At 37.3% G+C, this 21,448-nt stretch overlaps 1 protein-coding gene across 7 annotated transcripts in view; it reads left to right on the top strand.

Annotated features, from left to right (window-relative positions):
- Positions 1-1,025: 1,025 nt before the first annotated feature.
- The window catches only part of dip2a (disco-interacting protein 2 homolog A), an 87,864-nt gene continuing 67,441 nt past the window's right edge, over positions 1,026-21,448 (top strand). For all 7 annotated transcript variants that reach the window (XM_044131978.1, XM_044131977.1, XM_044131976.1 and 4 more), the window contains exon 1: positions 1,026-1,607. In XM_044131978.1, the coding sequence (XP_043987913.1) occupies positions 1,484-1,607 (124 nt within the window). In that variant the 5' untranslated portion in view covers positions 1,026-1,483. The remainder of the gene's footprint in view (positions 1,608-21,448) is intronic.

Here is a 21,448-nt window from a genome sequence, read left to right as displayed (position 1 = left end):
TTCTTTGTAGTCTACTTATTTACCATTTGCTTTTGTGGCTCATCAATAACTGCTATATAAGTGTCAAGTAAACAGTCTTCTCCATAACTCTGTAAAAGCGACCTAACATATATTCAACCAACTGCTTTGGGTCCCTGCCCTAAAATCTTTGCATAGTATAAATCTCAGGGATAGTTTTGTTGTTTGATAGTTTTAGTAAGCTGCACCAATTTGTTTTCAAAATGGAAAACGGATTTATGTAAACAGACTGACAAGAGTTTGATATTAAATTGAATGCCTCAGTGGTAGCTTAATATTTTACATTTCATTTTCACTTAACTGTTTGCAAATAAATCTCAGTGAATAACTGAAAATTTCTCCATGGGCTTGGGAGTACAATAAAAATAAATTTGGATCCTCCTGTTTCACTTTACCTGAGTGTACACTGGGTGTGACACTCAACAAACTGGAGAGAAACCAAATCTCCGTAGATTATTTTGAGTTTTTATCTTCAAAAACACTTCATTTATCACATATTTTATGTAATGTTGACAAACTTACACTGAAGTTCTTTATTTGCTTGATAATATATGCCGTCCTTTGCTGAATAAATTAATTGAACTTTTAAATTGAATAAACAATGCAACCTGACAGATTTAGGGAGTTAATTTATGCCCTACTTGCACAATGTGCAAGCAAATAAACATTGTGAAAGTGGTCCCCATTATAATTCTCACTGTGTAGATTATAAAATGCTCATAACAATTCTATCAAAAATACTTTATTAATAGTCAGATTTTTTTCCTACCATACTTTTTTCTTCCACTTAATTTTTCTTTAATATGCTAAATATGCATTTTTCCCCCCGAATATTTTCTGCCTTTCTGTGGTTGTGGTTTTCTCTAAATTTAATTTACGTCGTAGACAGCACAGGAATGCTTTTGTAAATCTCAGTGTTGTAAGTGCCTCAAAAATATGACAGTAGGAGGCAGGCAAGTTGTGTAAAGAGCTCTAGAACAGAGTTCACAAACACGCTCTCACACATACGAGCTACCCTCGTCGTGAACGCGCGCCGTGAGGACTGCTGTTGCTATGATGCAATGGCGACTGCGCCTTGGGAAGTGAGCGAGGAGTTGAATGAGTTTCCTCCACAGTTGAGGACACACGGCCGCCGACTGTCCCTGTGGGGAGCCCACAGCCGCGGACACACCGATAGAAGCTTTTCCGGACTCTGTGCATGGAAACACGGATCCAGGTGTGTCCACTAGCCTTGCAGCTAACCGTGTCATGAAGGTTGGAGAGATTTCACACACCTTTGCGAGACGTAGCAGCAGCAGCAGCAGCGAGGCAGGAGAGGCACCAACACCCTGTTCGCTCTGAGCCGAAACGCACCCAGGAGCGCCTGTACACACCGGTTTATTTATTTATTTTTATTCATTATTATTAGTCACGTTTTGTGGCATTGTCCTCATCGCCTCAGCGGACCGCATTGTACTGGACCACCATGGCTGAGAGAACCTCCGCCGGGTTGCTCTCAATGATGCTGGAACCCACGCCGGCGGTCGCGATGACCCTTCCGGCGGAGGTCCGGGAGAAGCTGGCGGAGCTGGAGCTGGAGCTGTCTGAAGGTAAGTTAAGCTCGGACTGCAGGCCAGTGTGTTATGACTGGGGTCTTCCTTCAGGTGTGACAGCTTCCAGGACCACCGCCCTTTATTTGGACTTTGTGTGTACCCTGTTTGAAAACATATCAGCATCACTGTAGCCCCTTTTCTGTGTTTATTTTAAAGTAAAATGCCCCAAATGAACTTCTACCTTGTTGTATCCTCTCATAACGGGGACTTAAAGGTCAGGAGATCATAATTCACAATAAATTTAATTCAGTGTTTTTGTCTTGAAGTTTTACAATTGATCACAGATCAATCATATCTGATCACATGGATCTAACCCAACAACTGCACTGACACACCCATGATACTGATGTATGCTCCGCTCAGTCCCCTCTGTTAGAAGCTGATCATAGTCATTTTGTGTTTTTTCCCACATCTTTGAATTATTACTGTAAATACGCATTCATACAATTTTCATTTTGTGAACTTTAACTGATTAAAGTGAAATAGTTTCACTGAATACCCACTAGGCAACTTTTGTAACTATGTAAAGATTGTCAAATATCCAACTGATTAATGTTCTGGGCTTGACAGACCCACTTGGATATCATGTACAAAGCAACAGTACCCAAGTTTACCATGCTTTTTATATATTTATAAAAAGGCTTAGAAATAATAATAATAAAAACAATACTTTGAATCCAAATGCTTTCCTTTTTAGTTTTAGTATTGGTCAGATTTTATTCACTCACATTTCATAAAAATAACAGTGAATATATTATTTCTATAAGAGTTATTAAATGAATTTGAATATGTTTTATAAGCGATAAGAGGAAGTAAATTTGCTTAAAGAGTAATTAACTTGGAGGTGGAGAGATATGTGCATACATATTAAATTTTTTGTCAGTTATGTGTGGCATACCACAGGGGTCAGTGTTTGGACTAAAATTATTTATTTCTATATTTATAATAAATGCAAAATGTCTGATTTGTTTTGAGTTACACACAGCTATCTTAATTGTTTTGTGATAATCTGCAGCAATGTTTGAATTTGATGTCCTCTGTCTATGTGGAGGTCTAGGGACACTTATAAAAGTTATAACCGCTGAATTTATTGTAAAAGCAGCTTTAAGAATTTTACTTAATGTCAGGTTTTGTTTACTTGCAAAATCCCTTTTAATTCTTCAACTTTGGCATTTATTGTAAACAGAGCCCAAATAATTCTAACACAGCATTCTGCCAAATTACTCAAAAGGTATTGATCAACACCATTGATTTCAATCTGTTATCTGAAATTTATCTTCGATTAAATGAATATATATTTTTTTCACATTAGCTCTATGAATGCATAACATTAAATTCAACAAAATGTTCTTTAAGCCACTTTACTGCAGTGCTTCCTGTATTGTGTCCACTTTCCATTAGCCCTTCCTGCTTGATCCTTCCAAAGATTGGAATTAGATTTCTTCATGTTTGCTAATCACAGGAGTTAACGCTAAGTTGTTGTAAATCAGCTCCTTACAGTGGGCTCATTGGTTGCAGGTAAGCAGAAATCCTCAAAATGCACTAATCTGGTCCTCTGAAAAAAAGAAAGAAGTGTTTGTTTTTGTCCACAAAGGGCTTCTGTTGTTTTTTGGGTTAATTCAGTGGGACTCATTGTTAAGCTCTTTCCTATTATCTAGTAAAATTAGCTAGGCTGCAGTAAAGTTCCACTAATTAATGACCTACATTAATTCTGATTAGATTTGTCATTTGACCTGTTTTGGTTTTTTCCCTTTTTTTGTGAGATTAACAGAGGAGGTCAGGTCTTGAGTCACATTTTTGATGTCATATTCTTCTCTTTGGGGATTGTCTCTGCTGCAGAATCCCACCATGGTTAGAAGTAGACCCAAGGTGCATACACTTCAACAACCACATTAGCTGCCTCTGAAGCCTCTAATGGAATACACATGTTTAGAAGAGTGGCTACCCGTCTAATCTATATCTGTCCAGTTTCCTCTTCCTGCTCTCCACATGTCACATCCTGCTTTGTCCCAGCTCAGATAGAACTATCTCCTTGCTTTTCTGCCACTGACATCCCAAGTTGTCCCTTTCCAAGTCTTGTCTCTTGTTCTGTGTTTGTCTCCAGGCTTCGCTGCCTCCATACTTCCTATATTTCTTTTCTGATCAAAGAAAGGAATGTCATGTTCTGCAGGCTAAAGAGATGATTTCGTTTTTGCTGCTCCCTCACTGACTATTCCTGTCTGCTGCTCTGAACTTTTCACCCTGTAATGATGCTCTTAAAATGCATCCCGCCTTGTGTTGTGTCTGAGTACAGTATATGTTAGGTAACTCTTTTCATCAGAAGCAGGTAAGAACCTGCAAGTCCTGCGAAAAAGATTTCTGTCCTTAAAAATGAGCTCTTCTGCTTGAGTTAAAAAATCAAGATACATTTCTTTCATATTGAGAAACATACCTTGGTTCCTTTTGCATATCTGAGTGAATCATTTGATGTGTGAGTGTCATGAAACATTTTATTCATGCAAAGTGTGATGCACACTATCCTACGCTGTTTATCAGACAGATTTGCCTGAGTAGTATCAGTTTGAGGCTATCCAGCAGCACATATAGATAATATTCCAGCATCAGCATCTAGAACCAGCTGAAAATAAACAATCTGTAGCAGTCTTATAACTGTAATGGTGAGCAGGTTTTCCTCCAGGGATGTATTCACTTTCAAATTCTCTTGTTTTTGTTTCTATTTTATTGGGTAAGTGTTTAAAATATGTTGCGAAATCTGCTTTGCAACTGTCCAGGTGTTATTTTTTTAAATAATGCAGCATTATTTCAGCAAGGAAAATGATCAAACTCCCACATTTACTTTAGCGAAACAGATGAGACACTGTTTTATTTCTTATGTGGTTTGTAATTATCATCCAGATAATTCTGCAACTTTCCAAAACTGGATTCATCTCCAATCCAATTCTCAGCTTTATGGCTATTAGAAAGAACCAGTTATCTCTCATCTGCTGACCTAAATGCAGATGATGGCCAAAAGATAGGACATAAAGGAGGCCAAGAAGATGGATGATCCCCATTATCTCCTGCAGGGAGGAAGTAGGTAGCGAGAGGTGTCTGCTGAGTAATTCATAGAGCTTAGTCTATCATTCCCTGGGTTTTCTGCCTTTCTCCTCCATTTGCTCTCTAAACCTTCTGATTACAACGTCATTTTAGTCCAGTGCTGCTGAAGTTTGCATGGATAAATGCCAGAACTTGTCATTGCCCTTGTTTACAATGCTCCCATTGAGCAAACATTTACAGGGGAGGTATGTGTTTTGTCTTGTTTATGGTTACATGAATGCACTGGAAATGTATGCTGAGGATTCTTAAGAGGACAGAATAACTAATTCTTTGAAACCTAAACTATGAATACATGTTAAAATATTCTTTATCATTTGTCACATTGTCTCATTAAGGATACAGGCTCTAAATTTTTATCTCTGACCTAGAATCTGCTGCTGGTTTGACCCAATTTCCCCATGGAGATCATTAAGGTTTCACTATTTATCTAAGCTAGATAAGGTAGAGCATAATTTGCTGTATTCCAGCAGGTGAACAAGTCTGTCATAGGGTAATAGTACTCATAAGATGATTTAATTATAACTACAATAAAGTACAAAAATATTCATATCTATATTTTGTAAAGTACTTCTAGTATATATATTTGGGATTTTAAATCTAGAATAAATGTAAAGTTATACGTATCTGAAGAGCAGAGGCGGAATAATAATTGTCTAACGGGCATATATTTTACTGATGCACCTAAAAATCTAGTTCAATGAAATCAAAAGAAGTTTAAAGGTTAGACTATAAAACATCTCAAACATTGACATCCAGAACACTGTTAAAACAAGTATGACAGAGCTGCAAAGTTATTCTGGAGGAGCTTCAGAGATCTGTTTGTTCATTAGTTGTGCATTAAAACAAATTTGGCCCTTGTTTAAGAGAGGCAACAAGGAAGGAATTGTTGGAAAAAAAAAAAATCAAAAGTCCCACTTTTAGTTTGCCTTAAGCCATGTGGGGGCACCAGCAAAGATATGGAGGAAGGTGTTCTGCTCAGACGAAATCAAACTTGTCAGTTTTTGGAATACAAGCAAAACACAATGTGTGGCACAAAAACAACACAGAACAAACAAAATGCATGACAATTGTTCAAATTTTTATTAGTAAAAAAAACCCCCCAAAATATTTTAGTATTTGAAATAAAAAAGAAAGTTCATGGGGTATTAATACTAGCACTGTATTATACATTTAAAGCCACTTCATTGAATCTAAGGTTATCTTTTTGCTAGATATGATTATTTTTTTTTTTGTCAGCGTTTGTTTTCCAGTTAAACCTAAAACTTGGTCCTTGTCCTGAAATGAGGGTGTGGTTAGTGGATAGCTTTGGTGGCCAGCTCTTTGTAAACCTTCTCTGTGGAAAGTATGACTGTTCAGGAAACCCCAGTGAGCTGGACTCCTGAGTTTGTTAGGAAAAGACCACATCTGTCAACCGCTGTTTAGAGATACCAAATCATTCTGTGGTACCTACTGTCCAAAAAGACATGGAATTAAAAAAGACACTACTGGGCCTGCTGAGAATTTAGCCTGTTGTTTCAGACCAAACAGTGAACGACTATAGACATAAATTCTGTATTAAGAGCTTGAAGCAAATGTAGAGGATTTAGCATGATTACTGAAGGAGCTTTCAGCATTGGTCCTGTGGTCTGTAATAGGATTCAATGAGAGGAATGTCATTGAATTTCAGCCTCCAGTTTGGCTTCTGTAGCTGTTCTGAAGTCCAGCAGGAGCTACAGAAGCAGTACTGCTTCAGCCCTATCATAGTTTAGTAGGGGTACCATTATAAATATTTCAAGGGTGTGCCTCAGATCAGAGTAAAGCTTCAGATACTTGTGCTGCTCTCCAGCAAAACCGCATTTTTCTCACTGCCAGCTTGTGCACAAGTACTTGTGTTGTACATGTTTGACTTCATTTACTTTTGTTTGTGTCTCTGGGTGCTTTGTGGAGTCAGTCCTTCCCATTCTTTTTTTGGTTGCATACCACATAGCTTTGTTTTGTTTTAACCCACCAATGACCTACAGTGTTTTTCCTGCATGCCTTGCTCTCTTCTCACTCCTTGCCTCTTGTTTTTTGTATTAAGCACTCCTCTGCTTCCTGTCTGTCTTTGTACTGTAGGAGCCATGAATATTTAAAGTACTGCAGTGTGTCAAAGTGTGTCTGAAATATTTCTTTTCTCGATTTCTTCAACTCTTGTGTAGTCCACATAGTTTTTATATTTTCTCCAGATAAAATATTATATTGTTTGGACTTGTTTGAATTGCTCTTGTTTGCTGTTACTGGGATTTGAACCAACGATTATTGTATTATCACAATAGAAGTTATTTTTTAACTATTTTTATGGAACATAAAACATCCATCTATTTGTTTGTTTGACCTTTCTTCCTTGTTTGTCAGAAAGGTTTTCCACACATTCACACTAAACCAGATGGAAAACTAAGATTACATTATTGAAAAGTATGATTAAAAAACAACTAACAGTTGTTATAGTGGTTTAATACTCTCATGTTTCTTGTAGATCATATTTGAAATGAAATTCATCTTGGGAACAATACCTGTTTTTTTCAGAAAATGTATGACTTAACAATTTGCTCATCCCATTTTTTGTTTAATTTCTAAAAGTTTGCTGACAAAGCAGGCTACATTGACCACTTCAAGGATACTCTGTAAATTTCATGCTCCGTAAACTTGTCTTCTTACTTAAGGCTTCTGTTCTGCCTCAGTGAGCTTTTCAGAGTCAAATGTTTGCTGCCCTTTCACTTGTTTTGATCTCTCACCTGCTGAAAACTGAAACTCCATGAAGCACCTAATGGCCTCCTTCAGGCATTGAAAGAGAGTAAAAAATATGAGCAGTGCATTTCTAGGTAAATGCTATGAATATAGGATATTTTCTGTCCCAGTTCCGGGAACCTATGATATATACAGTGCAGTAAAATCGAGACACAAATTAAAGTGTTTGTGAAGGTGAAGGGCTGAGAGTTTTAAGAAGTCTGAATAGGTATTATACTTTTTAGATGCCAAAGTAAAAACTTCATTTTTTCACTCAACATCAATTATCATTGTCTGATGTTTGATTCTAAACAACCTTGCTTAATGTTCTCCTTCTATACTTAAATACTTACATGTTGGTGGGGTGGCCAGTTCAAAGGACCAGAGGGTCACATTAGTAGCCTCAGCACAATGTTTTTAAAGTGCTTATTGTTCTTAATATTTTATGTTTTTGCTGTTCTACTATCTCTAAGTGAGCTGCTTAAGAAACAAACAGCTCATGGTTTCTCAGACAACTAACTAATGCTGAGATACATTTTACCTTTTAACTTCACCAAATTTAATATTATGAAAAGTTTGTTGCAAGATTATCAAGATCATTTTGTATATTCTAAGCCTCACACTGAAGTCTGTAATTCTGTATCAAACTATTTTTAGCAGGAGCTGACACTGACACACACACACACACTGTGAGCACAATATTTTAATTCAAAATAAAAGCACCACATTTGTGTTTGGGTCAGGAATTAATTTTGGGTTTCTTCTTAACTTATGACTCTTTCTCTTTGTAGCCTCTGTAGGATTACATAACTCAGTCTGTTAAGTGGCATTCACAGACTTTTATCTGCACTGCGTGTCATCACTGTCCTTATTACTGAAATACTTTGTTAGAAAGGAAATTAGTTTGTATCACGTGATAATATATACTGTGATAAAAAGTAGAACTGTTGTGACAGTATTGTGTCCTTTTTATTTATAGAGTTGTTTCAGCTTGAGCCAATGAGCCAATGAGCTTGATGATAAATTCACTTTTACAAATGTTAAAAGTGGTCATTTGTAGCATTTTAAAATTCCTATGAATAAAAATAAGTCATGCCAGTCTCTGGTCAGGGCTGTCAACGCTTAGTAACGTTCTGTGACCTTTTTAGTTGGGGGGGCTTTCACAGTTCAACCTGCTCAGCATGACTTCAACATGAAGAATCTATTGAACACAGAGAACCAATAAGTAACCTTGTTTTAAAGCTGCCTTGAGAAAAAAATAAATATGGTTTCCTGTCCATCTCATACACTATGGTTCATGTATCAGGCTAAGCAAACGCAAATATTAAACTGCAAGATGGAATTTGGAGTTCCTTTAAAAGCAGAAGAAGGAACGGTAAAGAGGAGCCAGGAAATATATAATCCTGTTTTTTGTTTTGTTTTTCTCTCTCTTTTTGCTTTGTTTGATCAATGTGAGAGCCTGCACAGGTGTTGTGGGCAGATCAGAGACAAATGCGGCTGACTGGATCAGGAACCTTCCTGGTGGAAAAACAAACAGACAGAAAATGTCTGGAATGTGCTGTGACCTATGAACTTAAACGTGAGCAGAGGGCTTTCCACTACTGGAGGGCACGGCAGCATTAAACAACACAGCATATTGCTTTGTATGCTTTTTCTGCCTTTTAAAGAAAAAGAGCTACTTCATTCCCCCATTTTTACTTCATGCCCTCGGACGTCCCAGCAGATTATGGGAGGGAAGAACCGTGTATGTTGGTTTCTTTTTTTATTGTAGGTCCAAAGGCATTTTTCTTCCCCTTTAGATATAAAGCTTAACTTGGCAGACACAACCCGCATACCAGAAAATGTGTGTACACTCTGTGTACACTCTGTGCAGGCAGACAGTTTTAGGTGAGCTGTGCTGCCGTTACTCTACAGAGGCTTTTTCCCTGTGTGTTATTCAACTTACTGCAGTGAGGGAGGAAACAAAATGCAAAGTGAGGGCAAGTTAGGATTGCATGTAAAGCTTTTAAAACACCTCAGGAGACTATTGATTTCTGCAGTAGCAGAAATTTTTTAGCTAATCTTTAGAATAAACATCCACATCTTTTTATAAATGCTCTTATTGGTGCTTTTATATTCAGATCCCTTGATAGGAGACAAAAAATATTTGCTAAAAAAATCCTGTTCCAACGAAAGCAAGTCAGGCAAATGAGGAGGTACACCTGGAGTAACTTAATCAAGTAATCCTATCAAAAGATGAATAATATTAGCACAAAAGTTGCTGAAGCAAGGACTTTATCTCAGAAAGGGTAGAAACAAAAAACAGATACAATCTAATCCCTGTTTGATCTGATTCAGGAGATTTGACTCAAACTATGTTCAGTTACGTCCTGAAAAGAAGACATTTTTATTTTGTGCAAGAGGAACGAGGGACAGGTACTGATTAAGTTGTGCCTTTCAGATTACTTCTATAAAAATACTGTCTTGTTAATCCAATCACCATATATGCTGATGATAGTATATTTCTCATAATTTTTCCATCTTTAAAGTTTGCCACAGCATATAACACAGTCACAGTGTCAGATTACACAAAACACAACAATTGTTTGTGAAATTAAATTAGACAAATTGTTTCCTGGGTTTAGAGTGATAAAAAATAAATGTTATTTCTATTTATCAAACACTAAAATAATAGAAGAAAAAATTATTTGTAAAACTCCATTTCAATGTCAGTACCAGCAGATTTGATATAACCTGTAGAGTAATTTCCACTCGTCTGCCTCTTTTGTAAAGAATTGTTTAGTTTTGAAATAAAAACACTACTAAATCCTCCTGAAATGAATTATCATCAATATTCAGCAGCACACAGATTAAATATTACTACCCCTCTGTATTTATCATTGCTATTGTGTAAATATGGAAGAATTTACACAAAATTTTGAGACTGGTGGCAAGGATGTTTGGGTCCACAGAGGCCCTTTTTAGACTGATTGTGCCTCTCAGGATGCTTTAGTTAAATGTTTTAAGTTGTCATTGCTATTTTCTCTAACAGTGACAGAGATGTTTCACTGACAGGAAGCGTTGAACCATAGTGTATGAGATGGACAGGAAACCATATTTATTTTTTTCTCAAGGCAGCTTTAAAACAAGGTCACTTATTGGTTCTCTGTGTTCAATAGATTCTTCATGTTGAAGTCATGCTGAGCAGGTTGAACTGTGAAAGCCCCCCCAACTAAAAAGGTCACAGAACGTTACTAAGCGTTGACAGCCCTGACCAGAGACTGGCATGTGGACTAGGAGGACCTTTTATAAGCTGATAACTGAGATATTATTAAGTTTCCATCATTTCTTCTGCTTCTGTAAGCACTGTTTTGCAGTCCACGGGATCACGCTAGAGATTCTGAATAACTTTTCCAAGCAAGGGTTTTGTCTGGAATCTCAGGCACGACTGGACAAACAATGACACATATATAACTGCCCAGTAATCTAATAAAACACACACGAATACTGTTACACGCCCATGCCACGACTCTGCTCTTACTCACAACATTCTTGACATAGAGATCAGAGTCCTGAGCAGCTTGTGGGTGATGTTTACGTCTGTGGTCACATACTCGCCTCATGGTGACCAGTGCGGGCGGCCCGCTGTTTATTCATGAAGGTTTCCCATCCATTGACCCCTCTGACCACTGGTCAAGGGATTCATTGAATAGCAAGGCAATAGACCCACCACATCATTAGTCCCGCCTCTTTAAATGAGGCATCTCAAGGAAAGTTAGCTGTAACTGAACAAAAAAAAAAAAAATCCACAGGTTGTTGTTGTCTTTTGCTCTCATTTGCACTGAGTTCAGATGTTGTGGGTGTTGCCACACTTTTTTTTATTTAGGATTTCTGCATGTATTTTTATTTTCTCTTTGAAATCAAATGTTTGTTGTAAGCAGCTGTTTCTATCATCCGCAGAAATCAAAATAGCTGGGAGATCTCTTGTAGCATGACTCATTACTTTAAGAAATTCTTAATGACAACTGCATAAACCCCTAATATTGCAGCACATAACAACTCCACCCTGGCTGTCATTACAATAGTCTGAAGTCATTAAGAAATAACAGAAAGTTTTGTTGCGATGTCATTCTTTCGTGCAAACTTTCCCTTGAGACCATCTGCTGCAGCCTTAATTCACAAATGTGTGGAATGTGCTTGATAGTTAACCTTATTTTCTGAAACTTAGTGGAGTAACATGACACAGTTGCTTTGTCGTTTCCTCCTTATCTAATTTAACAAGAAATCGGATTTTATTTTGCTGTTGAAATGGTGAGGCTATGCTTAAATTTAGGAACTAGAACATGATGTCAGAACAATCTGATGATCAGATGACTTTATGTAACACAACACCAGGAGAGAAGTAGGATCATGTAGATTTGTTATTGGCCTTTGTTTGAATTTCTTCATCATGAGTCACAATTGGTGAGTTAAAATTACTTCATGCCGCATGTTTTTATTCAGATAAAAATGTAAAAGTAAGTTGGGATTAATTTTGTTTTATCAGCTCAACAGCAAACTGAGATTGACTAGGGTCTCAGTCTCAGAGAGTCTGACTGCAACGTAAATCTTACTCAGAAAAAGGCCTATGACATTTGTCTTATTCAAATAAAGGCATACGATTTTCTAATTTTGTTGTGGTTTTGTTGTTTTCTATGTTGCTCGTCAGATTTTTGTCATTCTTGTGGCCTATGGTTGAAAAATTATTTCAAAGGTCACACTTTGGGAACTCTTGGTTTCAGCTAAAAAAAAACCTGGAAAACAATAACCAAGTTGAGTTTTGCAGCGTGGTCTGGTTTTCTGGACTATCCAAGTCAAAGCCTTAAAGGGAGTTGTATTTACAGGACATTGCTCAAAGGGCTAGCTGGTGGAGGAGAAAAATGGGAGTAAGAAGACAAGAGTGGGAGGAATAATGAGGCCTGGGTTTAGAATCTCCTGACAGACACGGCTGGAGTATGTCAGGGTTTATGAAAATCATCAAATCCTAACTTTTCATTTCTTTTACTTTTAACTTGTTTATACAAGACATGAATGCTCTGGCTCAGGAACTGACAGCAAAGCATTTTTTATTTTCACAACCACTGCTCAATTGACATTTTCTTCTTTTTCAGATTATTCTCTGTAAAGCCAAGAGATGGTTGTGTGTTAAAGTCTCACTAAATCAGCATCGTCTGTTATACTCCACCAAAATCACTTGGGTTTTCTTTCTTTACCATTGTGACACTCAGTTTAAAGTTGAGCAAGTCATCTTCACCATGTCTGGAAGGCCGAAGTTCTCCATTTCTCGATGGGGATGGCTTAAATCGGTTCTTTCTCAGTCAGCCTGGACAGATTTGTCTCTATTTGCAGATCTCACATGATTCCTCCCTATTTCTTTGGAACAGCCGGGCAGTGTATTAAAGGGAGGAGAGAGACAACAGACTTTATTGGTTAATTCATTCATTGATAGCTCCGAAGTACTTTGGGTGATGGTGAACTGCAAATCGATAATTCAAAGCTTGAGGTCCAAACTTGTTTTCATCAGTTGTGGTGGAAGAGCGCACACATTATCATCCAGATGGGGAAACCCGCAACAAACAAATGTGCCAAAAGATTTCTGAGAAACTGCATGCACAAGGGTACACGCATAAAATGACATTATCGGAGAGTCGACCACAACTCATGTGTGCTCATGACCCCGCCCACATTCCTATATTCATGTCCACAGTGTGATGAACACGCTGCCAATGGAGACACACCCAATTTGGCTAGAACCAAACCAGACATTAATTGGTTAGAGTGAGATTTGACTTTGGAGAAGGAGTTTAAATAGATTGGGTTGCTGCCATGGGATTTACTTATTCAATATTGACCAGGTTTACCTGATAAAGTGGCCATTAACTACATGTTAGGATCAGCTGAACATGCCAAAATACAACATCTGCCTTTTGATGCATGACTTTTATTGTCCCTAAACAGGCAGGGGTCAACAGGGTTGTTTGCAAGCCTCAGCCCCTCCTGACCTGATGTTACTGATGCTGCATTATGAGGAATTCTCCAATCTCCTCCAGGCCACAGAAGACAAATGATGGGCTGAGGTTTAAACTGCACCTTCTCCACAGAACCAACAAAAACAACAACAACAAAAAACACTGACTACAGACTGAGAGCCATGTGCTACAACTTCTGTCTGGAGACATTTGTCTATAAGTCATGTCTCTGCTTGCAATTTCTCTGTTTACAAGTCTGGCACGTGCAAATGTGTCTCCATAGATGAACCCACACAATCATTTCCTCCTCTGTTGCTTGTGTCATGCAGCCTGTTGTTTCATTTAGGCTGAATGTGGCCTGTGCAGTATGTGTGTGTGGGGGGTGATAAATGCTAAAGCAGATCTTGTTCTGACTGCCCAGTCTGCGTCTCTTTGGAACTGACCGTTCATTCTTGTTCCCCCTTTTTCTTCTATATTTTTTTGTCTCCCTGAAATTGATGGTGGAGGGTCTTAGCTCTGACCTCAGCATTTTCTTTGGAGAAAATGCTGTTGCGAGACTAAGCCTGGACAAGAGTTTGTTTTTGTCCTGGAATCAGCTCCTCTTGTTTTTGAAGTATCAGCTCACTAGTTCAGCCCCACCCTTGGAAAACCAATACTGGCTCCACAAATAAGGGATATTTTGTCTGTTGCAATGGACCGGTATTTAATAATTGCACTCTGAGCTGTTTATTTTTAATACAATGTGTTTCAGATGGATCATGCATTCCTGTTGAGTACAAAATCTTTTTTCTTTGTCCTTAGGAATGGTTTGTAATTTCAGACACTTAGATTTAAGCTTTTTAGGGCTATACTTGTACTGGATTGGAATATGTGAAGAATAAACTGTTTACTTAAAGTAGCTTGATATTTGAGTTGTTACAGTGTTTCCAGTTTTTTTTTTGTACATTGAATAATCTGAAAATGTGTGTATTTTAATTCCTCCTGCTTTACTTCATGTCTTCAAAATATAATTCAGTTTTACCGATTTTGTTCAAAGGTCAGCTGGAGGTTTGTTGTGAAGCATTAGTAAACAAACAGGATCTGTTGACGATTCTCCCACCTGAGCTGCACATCACCCTGAAATCATCGTAATCACAGTGAAATTGTAGTGGCAGCATCATGCAGTGGGGACAAGTAAACTGGTCAACATTTTATTTATTTTTTTACCCCTCCAGGGGGTCTTTTTGTGGGCTCTAGTGTCCCTTTATACACAATTAGGCTAACAGGAAGGGGAAGGAGCTACTAACAGCTATGACTACTCTACACCGATTAGTCAAGTCACAAAGAAAAATGGACTAGAATTTCATCTTGTACATCTGATGGAGACTTGTAAGAAAAGATTTGTAACTATAATTGCAGAAAAAGGTGTTTAAAAGAACACACCTGCATGCCATGCTTTTAAGATTTTTATTGTGTATTCTTTTTCTCACGCTTCAAAATATGTGCTGCTTTTGGTTCACAGAAAATCAGAAAAAATATGGTGAAGTTTGGGGTTATAATGTGACAAAACACCTGCAGTTTTTGCCTAGCTGAAGGTGTGTAGCACTTTCTCTGCCTGGTCAGAGGGTTGCCTCACTTGCTGCTGTGGGTGTTTGCTGTAAAATGCCTCAAAGGTCTCAACTGCTTCATATTCCACAAACATATTCAGTTGTTTCCCCTGTGCAAACAGCCATTTAAGCGAAAAAAAAACTACAATAAACCTCATGTTACAATGTGTTTGACAGAAAGAAGTAAACAGGCTCCTGTACTGGATGCTGTTCTGTTTTGTGTATGACCTACTGTTATCTCACTTACATCTGTAGGAGTTGTCTCCCTGCAGAAGGTGCATTTTATCTTTGAAGATATACTTCAGAGCTTTGAGGTATCCCATTTGTCAGAAAGATGGTTTACATCCAATTTAACTTCAGGACTTTAGGTTACTGCAGCTATTTGCAGCACAGATGTTTAAGAGCTGTCTGCTGTTGATCTCTCATTCCTCTGTTTTGCTTTAAAGTTGACGTTGCTCACCTCAGCTCACCTCAGGCTGGAGTTTATCTCATTTTTATATATTTATTTTTGTCTGGGTTTTCATTCTGTCTGTCTGGCTGCCAGTTTCCTTGTGGAGAGGCTCAGTCAGGGGTTTCACCACCGACAGTAATCCTAGAGGTTTCTGTGGGGAGGATATTGATCGAGGAGCTGGAGGATTGAAAAAGATCAAATGTGGAAATGGTTGAAAAACTTAGTCAGGAGGAGAAAACAGGGTAAACCTGTAAATTATTTGTCTGTAGCATTAGATTTTAGTTTACAAGGTGAGCAAACGTTGAGGTAAATTTCAATGATCTTTAACTGGGATGAAATGTAAGGTACAAGTTAATTTAACTTTCATAGCTATTGAATTTCTAGTTTTTGGAAGCCCTTTCTAGATTTTGTTGCTCTAAAGAGATAGAATTGGAAAAGGCTCTTGAAAAATGCAACATTTTTGGTGATGTTAAAGAGCTCAGTTTGAGGCAAAGACACTCGCACAGTCTGCTGTCTTTTATGAAAGGTAGTGCATTTTAGAGAACGTCTGCCCTTGTTTCTGTACATTTGTGTAAATTGCAGCCAAGATAAATTTCTTTGAATTCTGAAAGATCTGTGCTGTTTGAGTCCAGATGATATATAAAACTAGAGTTGATTGAAGGCTGCTGTTAATTTGGATGCAGGAGACGAAAATATAATAAAGTGAATAATTAGGTGGACATTGAGTGTTCATCCAGACACCCGATATAGCAACTAAAAAGCCTTGATTCATTTATTCAGTATAATCATCAGGATGTTAAAAATGTGTTGAAACGACATATTACTCTTACAATATATTACAAATTAGAATAGTACATAATTTAGGAAGTATAGACTGTGTATAAGAATTTTACAGTATACGTCATGGACCGGTGACAGTATTGAGTGAAAATTGGCCTAATTTCTCTGTTTGATTTTTATTTTTGCATCTGCATGTATTTGGTGCTGCCTGTTTTGTGAATATTGTGCAAAATTCAAAACGTTGCTTTGTGAATTAGCCCCTAAGCACATTAGCCTGATAAAACTGAACCATAATAAAAAACATACTGACTTTATGCCGGTTGTTGGCTCTGTTTCTAAGCATTACCTTAAACTTGGTAAACAGTTCAGATTTGTACATGATTGACACATTTAAATGAAAATTAAAATGAGCTCAGTAGGTGCAATCAGCTCTAAGCAAATATTAGGCTTTAATTCTATCCAGATTTGCACATTGCAAAGTGACGAGTGAATATGTCATCTATATCACCTGCATATTATACTAACTAAAAACTATGTTGAATTGTACTTTATGACCAGGAGTGCTTGTTTTTGTAGAAATTTTTCACTTTTCTTTCACATCTAGGAGCAGCCTAACAGTTTGCCTCAAATCATGCTGTGAAATCAGACGTTTTCAAATAGATCAGATATCAGACTGTTGTTAGATATTTGTTCCCACACAAGCACTGACTTGAAGCACTTAGAATTTCATCTGCTAGAAGAAGCAAAAACAAATCCCACAACCGCTGAACTAAATAAAATCTTTTTGATATTTATCTTGTAGATAAATCATCTCATAATGCCCTTATGGAAATATATAGTGCTGTGTTTCATCATAATTTAGAAAATGCTGCTATGCATTTGTCCTCATTAGACTAAACTGATGTAGAGTTGTCTTCAAGTCTTAATCTACTGTGAAGGTGATTTTTTTTTTCCATTCTGTGAATGTGTGGTATAAAGTATCAACCTGTAATGAGCCAGAATTAAAGAAACAATTTACATAACACATACATAGAGTGCAACTGATGTCCTTTGTTTGATCTAAATATGTCATTAAAGAATGTATGTATATTTTAAGCGCAGACTTACCGTAATTAAAATAATGCTTTTGTTTCAATGCAAGGCAGAGTGCAAGTTCAGTCTCATTGCTCAGCATTGTCAACTGCAACTCTGATTCAACACTATATGTATTAAACCTTCAAGCCACAGGGGAACTGTAAAGATTTCCACTTTCACTCCTGTGAAAAGTGGTTTGTGCAATTTGTGAGCTTCCCATCTTTAGATAAGGGGTTCTGAAGCAGCTTTATCTCAGTGTTTGCGACAGTGCTGGAGCAACCAAGCTTGCCTACTCTGAAACATTTATCTGCTGTCTTCACTCGCTCACCTTAGCTGCACAGCACGTGAGCTGTCTGAAATTGCAGCATGTGTGCAAGCATTTAAACGTGTCTGCCTGAGTGAATGAGGGTGATCCTGTGATTGTAGCTGGAATGTGTGCTGCAGCAAAGCACAGTCACGGGTCAGCAAGTGCCTGAGTTAGTCGCACACTTCCTCACTCCACCTCCCCACCCGTATCTCTCCAGGAACTGGGGAGTTTGCCAACAAACGGGATGGCTTAGTGTAACAACATGATGTAAAAAAATTCCCTTAGACCTTTATGTGTTCGGAGGTGATTAGCTGCCGAGTCTGTTTAAGTATCTCTATGTAATTCTGTTTGGTCTTCATAAATACACAACATGATTCTGCCTATACTATATTTATTAATGGAGATGATGATCCCTAGCTATGGATCTCTGTAGCTCTTCTAGAGTTACCATGCATTTATTGGCTTTTTCTCTGATAAATGCTCTCCTTACTCAACCTGTCTGCCTCTGGGTCTGCAGTTATCCCACTGTATATTTTTGTAGTTTTTAGATAATGGATCCAACTGTGTTCAATTCAATGTCCAATGGTAATTGTTCATTGATGTTCTCTGACAGACCTCTGAGGCCGTCAAAGCTCTACTTATACTGAGATCAAATTTGTCTCACTGTGGGATTTCTGGAAACATTTGTTTGGACTGGATTTTATTTTGTGTTATAAGTGAATACAAATACATTGCATACTTCACATTAAATCTCAATAAAATATATTAAAGTGGGTGGAAGTCAAGTGCAAAAATGTGAAATTTACAAGGTGCATTAATACATTTGGGAAGGCAAAGCACTCATAACTAAAGTGTTCCCAGTTTGTTAATGTTTAATGTGTGCTCTCTGTGACTCAGTCCTCATCTGATGGGTGATAAATCACATTTTACTGCACAGAGTTCTGTTTGCTATATAGAGTTCAGTCAAGCAAAGAAACTGTCCTGAGGCCCAAACAAGATCCACAAGTTTCCTAATTAAATTCCAGCTCCTTCAAATGTTTGCCTGCTTGCATGTACTTCATTAAACTTTCTGCTCTCTGAAGTACAGCAGCTGGCTCTGCTCAGGTTTGTTCGACTGAAAATAACTCAAGCCTTTGCTGTGGTAAATATTAAAGGACTTTATTAGTGTGAAGATCTGTTTGGTTTGAAACTTTTGCTGTGAGGGCACCGGTGTAAACATTGTTATCAGGCAGTGAGCAGAAGGAAGTGTCTATCAGCACCTGAGTGATCAAACTTCAGCTCTCCTTCTCAGTGGCATTTCCGTGGTCTGGATGTTGAACGAAGGTTATTAATGCGAACAAAAGGGGTTTTTTATGCACCCAGATTGAAATTTGTTATATTGAAAGGTGTAGAGAAGTTGAAAACCTTACAGTATATATTATTATTTGTTTCTTTTAACCTATTGTGTCAGTCAGGTTGTTTGCTAGTCTCCTTTCACATGCTAAGTCATGAAGTCACGTGTAACAAAAAAAAAAAAACTCGGCCATTTAACCCTGGTCAGAGGGGGAAGTCTTTGCCTTTTCCTACACAACTGTATCTCCAAGCTGGAAGTTGTATGGTGCACAATTTGCCATAGCTTTTAAGATGAAGGCCTTCATTGCAACTGATGAGCTGACATTTACCAAAGGTCAGTGATTTCACACCTCTGGCTGGCACCCAGACTTCATTTTCTGCTAGGTTGTTTGCCTGAAATAAACAGAAGGTCTGAAATTAACATCAAATTCTGGAGGAAGGGATTGAAATTATTACCAGTTATTGAAATAACTGGTTCATTGGCATTTTGCCTAGAAAACTTTATGACTGTGTTTTCTACTTGAAAAAGTATTCATGCCCTTGAATTTTTTTGACATTTTATCATTCCACAACCTTAATGGTTTAGAGTTTACCTGATTTTTGCATATCTTATGAAAAGTATTTCAAGCTCACTCAGATCGGATCTATTGCAGATCTGACTGAATGATTAGGATCCTGATTCTGCTGGAAAATAAACATCTACAGTGCTTCCAGAGTTCCAATGGGCCTCTTTTCTTCACAAATCAGAATTTTATTTGTAAAAAACATACATTTTTCTGACTGTTTCTTCCACCCTCTAAGTTTGCAAATTAAGGTTTTGGTCTTAATGTGTTAAAATTTGAAAAGTTTGAACCTTGAAGTATTGACAAGGCAGTGTAATTGAGCGACCAATGATTGGGATTGTGTCATAGCCTTTTAAATTTTTCCATTCTATCCTGTCCATTTTTTTTCTCAGGAGTCTTATAACCCAAACAAAAGACAGTTTCTGTTTTCCCTCCTCTAACTTGAGGAGACTGAAATGACTGGGAGATGATACAGACCTGTGACATATCACCCCAGGACATACTTAACAGTAGTTTTCACCTGAGAAAGATGTGAAAGGTAAATACTAAAGCCTTTGGAAAGGGAAATACAAGCTGGACAACAAGTGTAAGGAAAGATGGAATACAAGAGAAACCTGTGGAGAACTCCAGCATTCCTCATCTTTTGTGTAAAGTTGAATGTGGCAGATCTCCAACCTGCCTTTTCCCTGATGTCATCCAACATATCTATGATTTCGCCTCGCATCTTGCCTTTCAGTGTACGCGATATGGCAACCAGATGACCGGCTCACAAAACTATCCAATGATGTAGTATTTATTTTTATTTTTTTTCGTTTTGAAGAGCCAATTTCACCATACATGGTCACAGTGAATAATGTGTTGCTCAACAATAAAACAAGGTGGAACAAAAAGCTTCTTTTTTTCCTAAAAGTCTTTTTTTTATATCAGACCTTCAATATTTTGTCTGTTTTTGCTCCAGAAGGAAATCCAGCTTTTAACGGCTGCTTAAGTAACACAATATGTCCTTCAGTTATAAATATATTTCTTAGTTTGGCAAAATAAACTTTGAAACCAATACAATTTGAGATCTAATGATAGTGTTAATTCTATATTTGTGTTTTATGAGAACTTACAGTCTTTCAATTGTCTCCTTTCTATTGTTTCTTTTATTCTCATCACAAAAAATCATTCTACAGTCTACAAGATCAATAACAGTGATATATAATCCAGGCTTTTAAAAAAAATACTATAAAAGTATGCTAAAAAAGCTAACTAAGTAAGACAAAACAAAATTAAATTAAATAAAAAAGCAAAAAAAAAAAATGCACATGAAAAAGGCAAAAAGAAAGGTAAAAAACTTAAACATCTGATATATTCATCCAGTGTGGTGAAAGCCAAAGTACAGTCTATTTATTAGGGTGTGAATCAACTACAAAGCAAAGTAGTTGATATTTATTTCACCCACTCCTCCAACAAGCCATGCAGCTATACTTTATGGTACCAATTATTTTAAGTCATGGCATATTCCAACATTGATGTATCACATATATTTTAGACTGTAATTATAGTTTTATTTACCTAATTACACTTTTCCATCTTTTGCAATGATGATTTCAGTATGAGGACGACTGTATTAACTGCTTGAGCTTCCTGTCTTTCCCAGCTATTCCAGGAGAGATACGTAAAGAGCAGGTGACGTGCTACACATTGAACTTTATGCCTTTCAAAATGGAGGTTTCTGGAAACAGGAGATTTTTTTGTCAGCTTCTGCTGTGTCAAATATAAATGTTACAAGTGAAAGTCTCAACAAGTCCTATCAAATGGGAAAACAACATACTAACATTAACTTAAGACTTTACCAAACTACTCCAAATGAAAGCATTGCAGGAGAAAGTCATGAGTTCATCAAATATTGTAGCTGTTTCTGTGAGTTTGATA

Source organism: Gambusia affinis, linkage group LG11, assembly GCF_019740435.1.
Source record: "Gambusia affinis linkage group LG11, SWU_Gaff_1.0, whole genome shotgun sequence".
NCBI lineage: Eukaryota > Metazoa > Chordata > Actinopteri > Cyprinodontiformes > Poeciliidae > Gambusia > Gambusia affinis.
The sequence above is the reverse complement of the archived record's forward strand: the minus strand, read 5'-3'. Positions and strand labels throughout refer to the sequence as shown.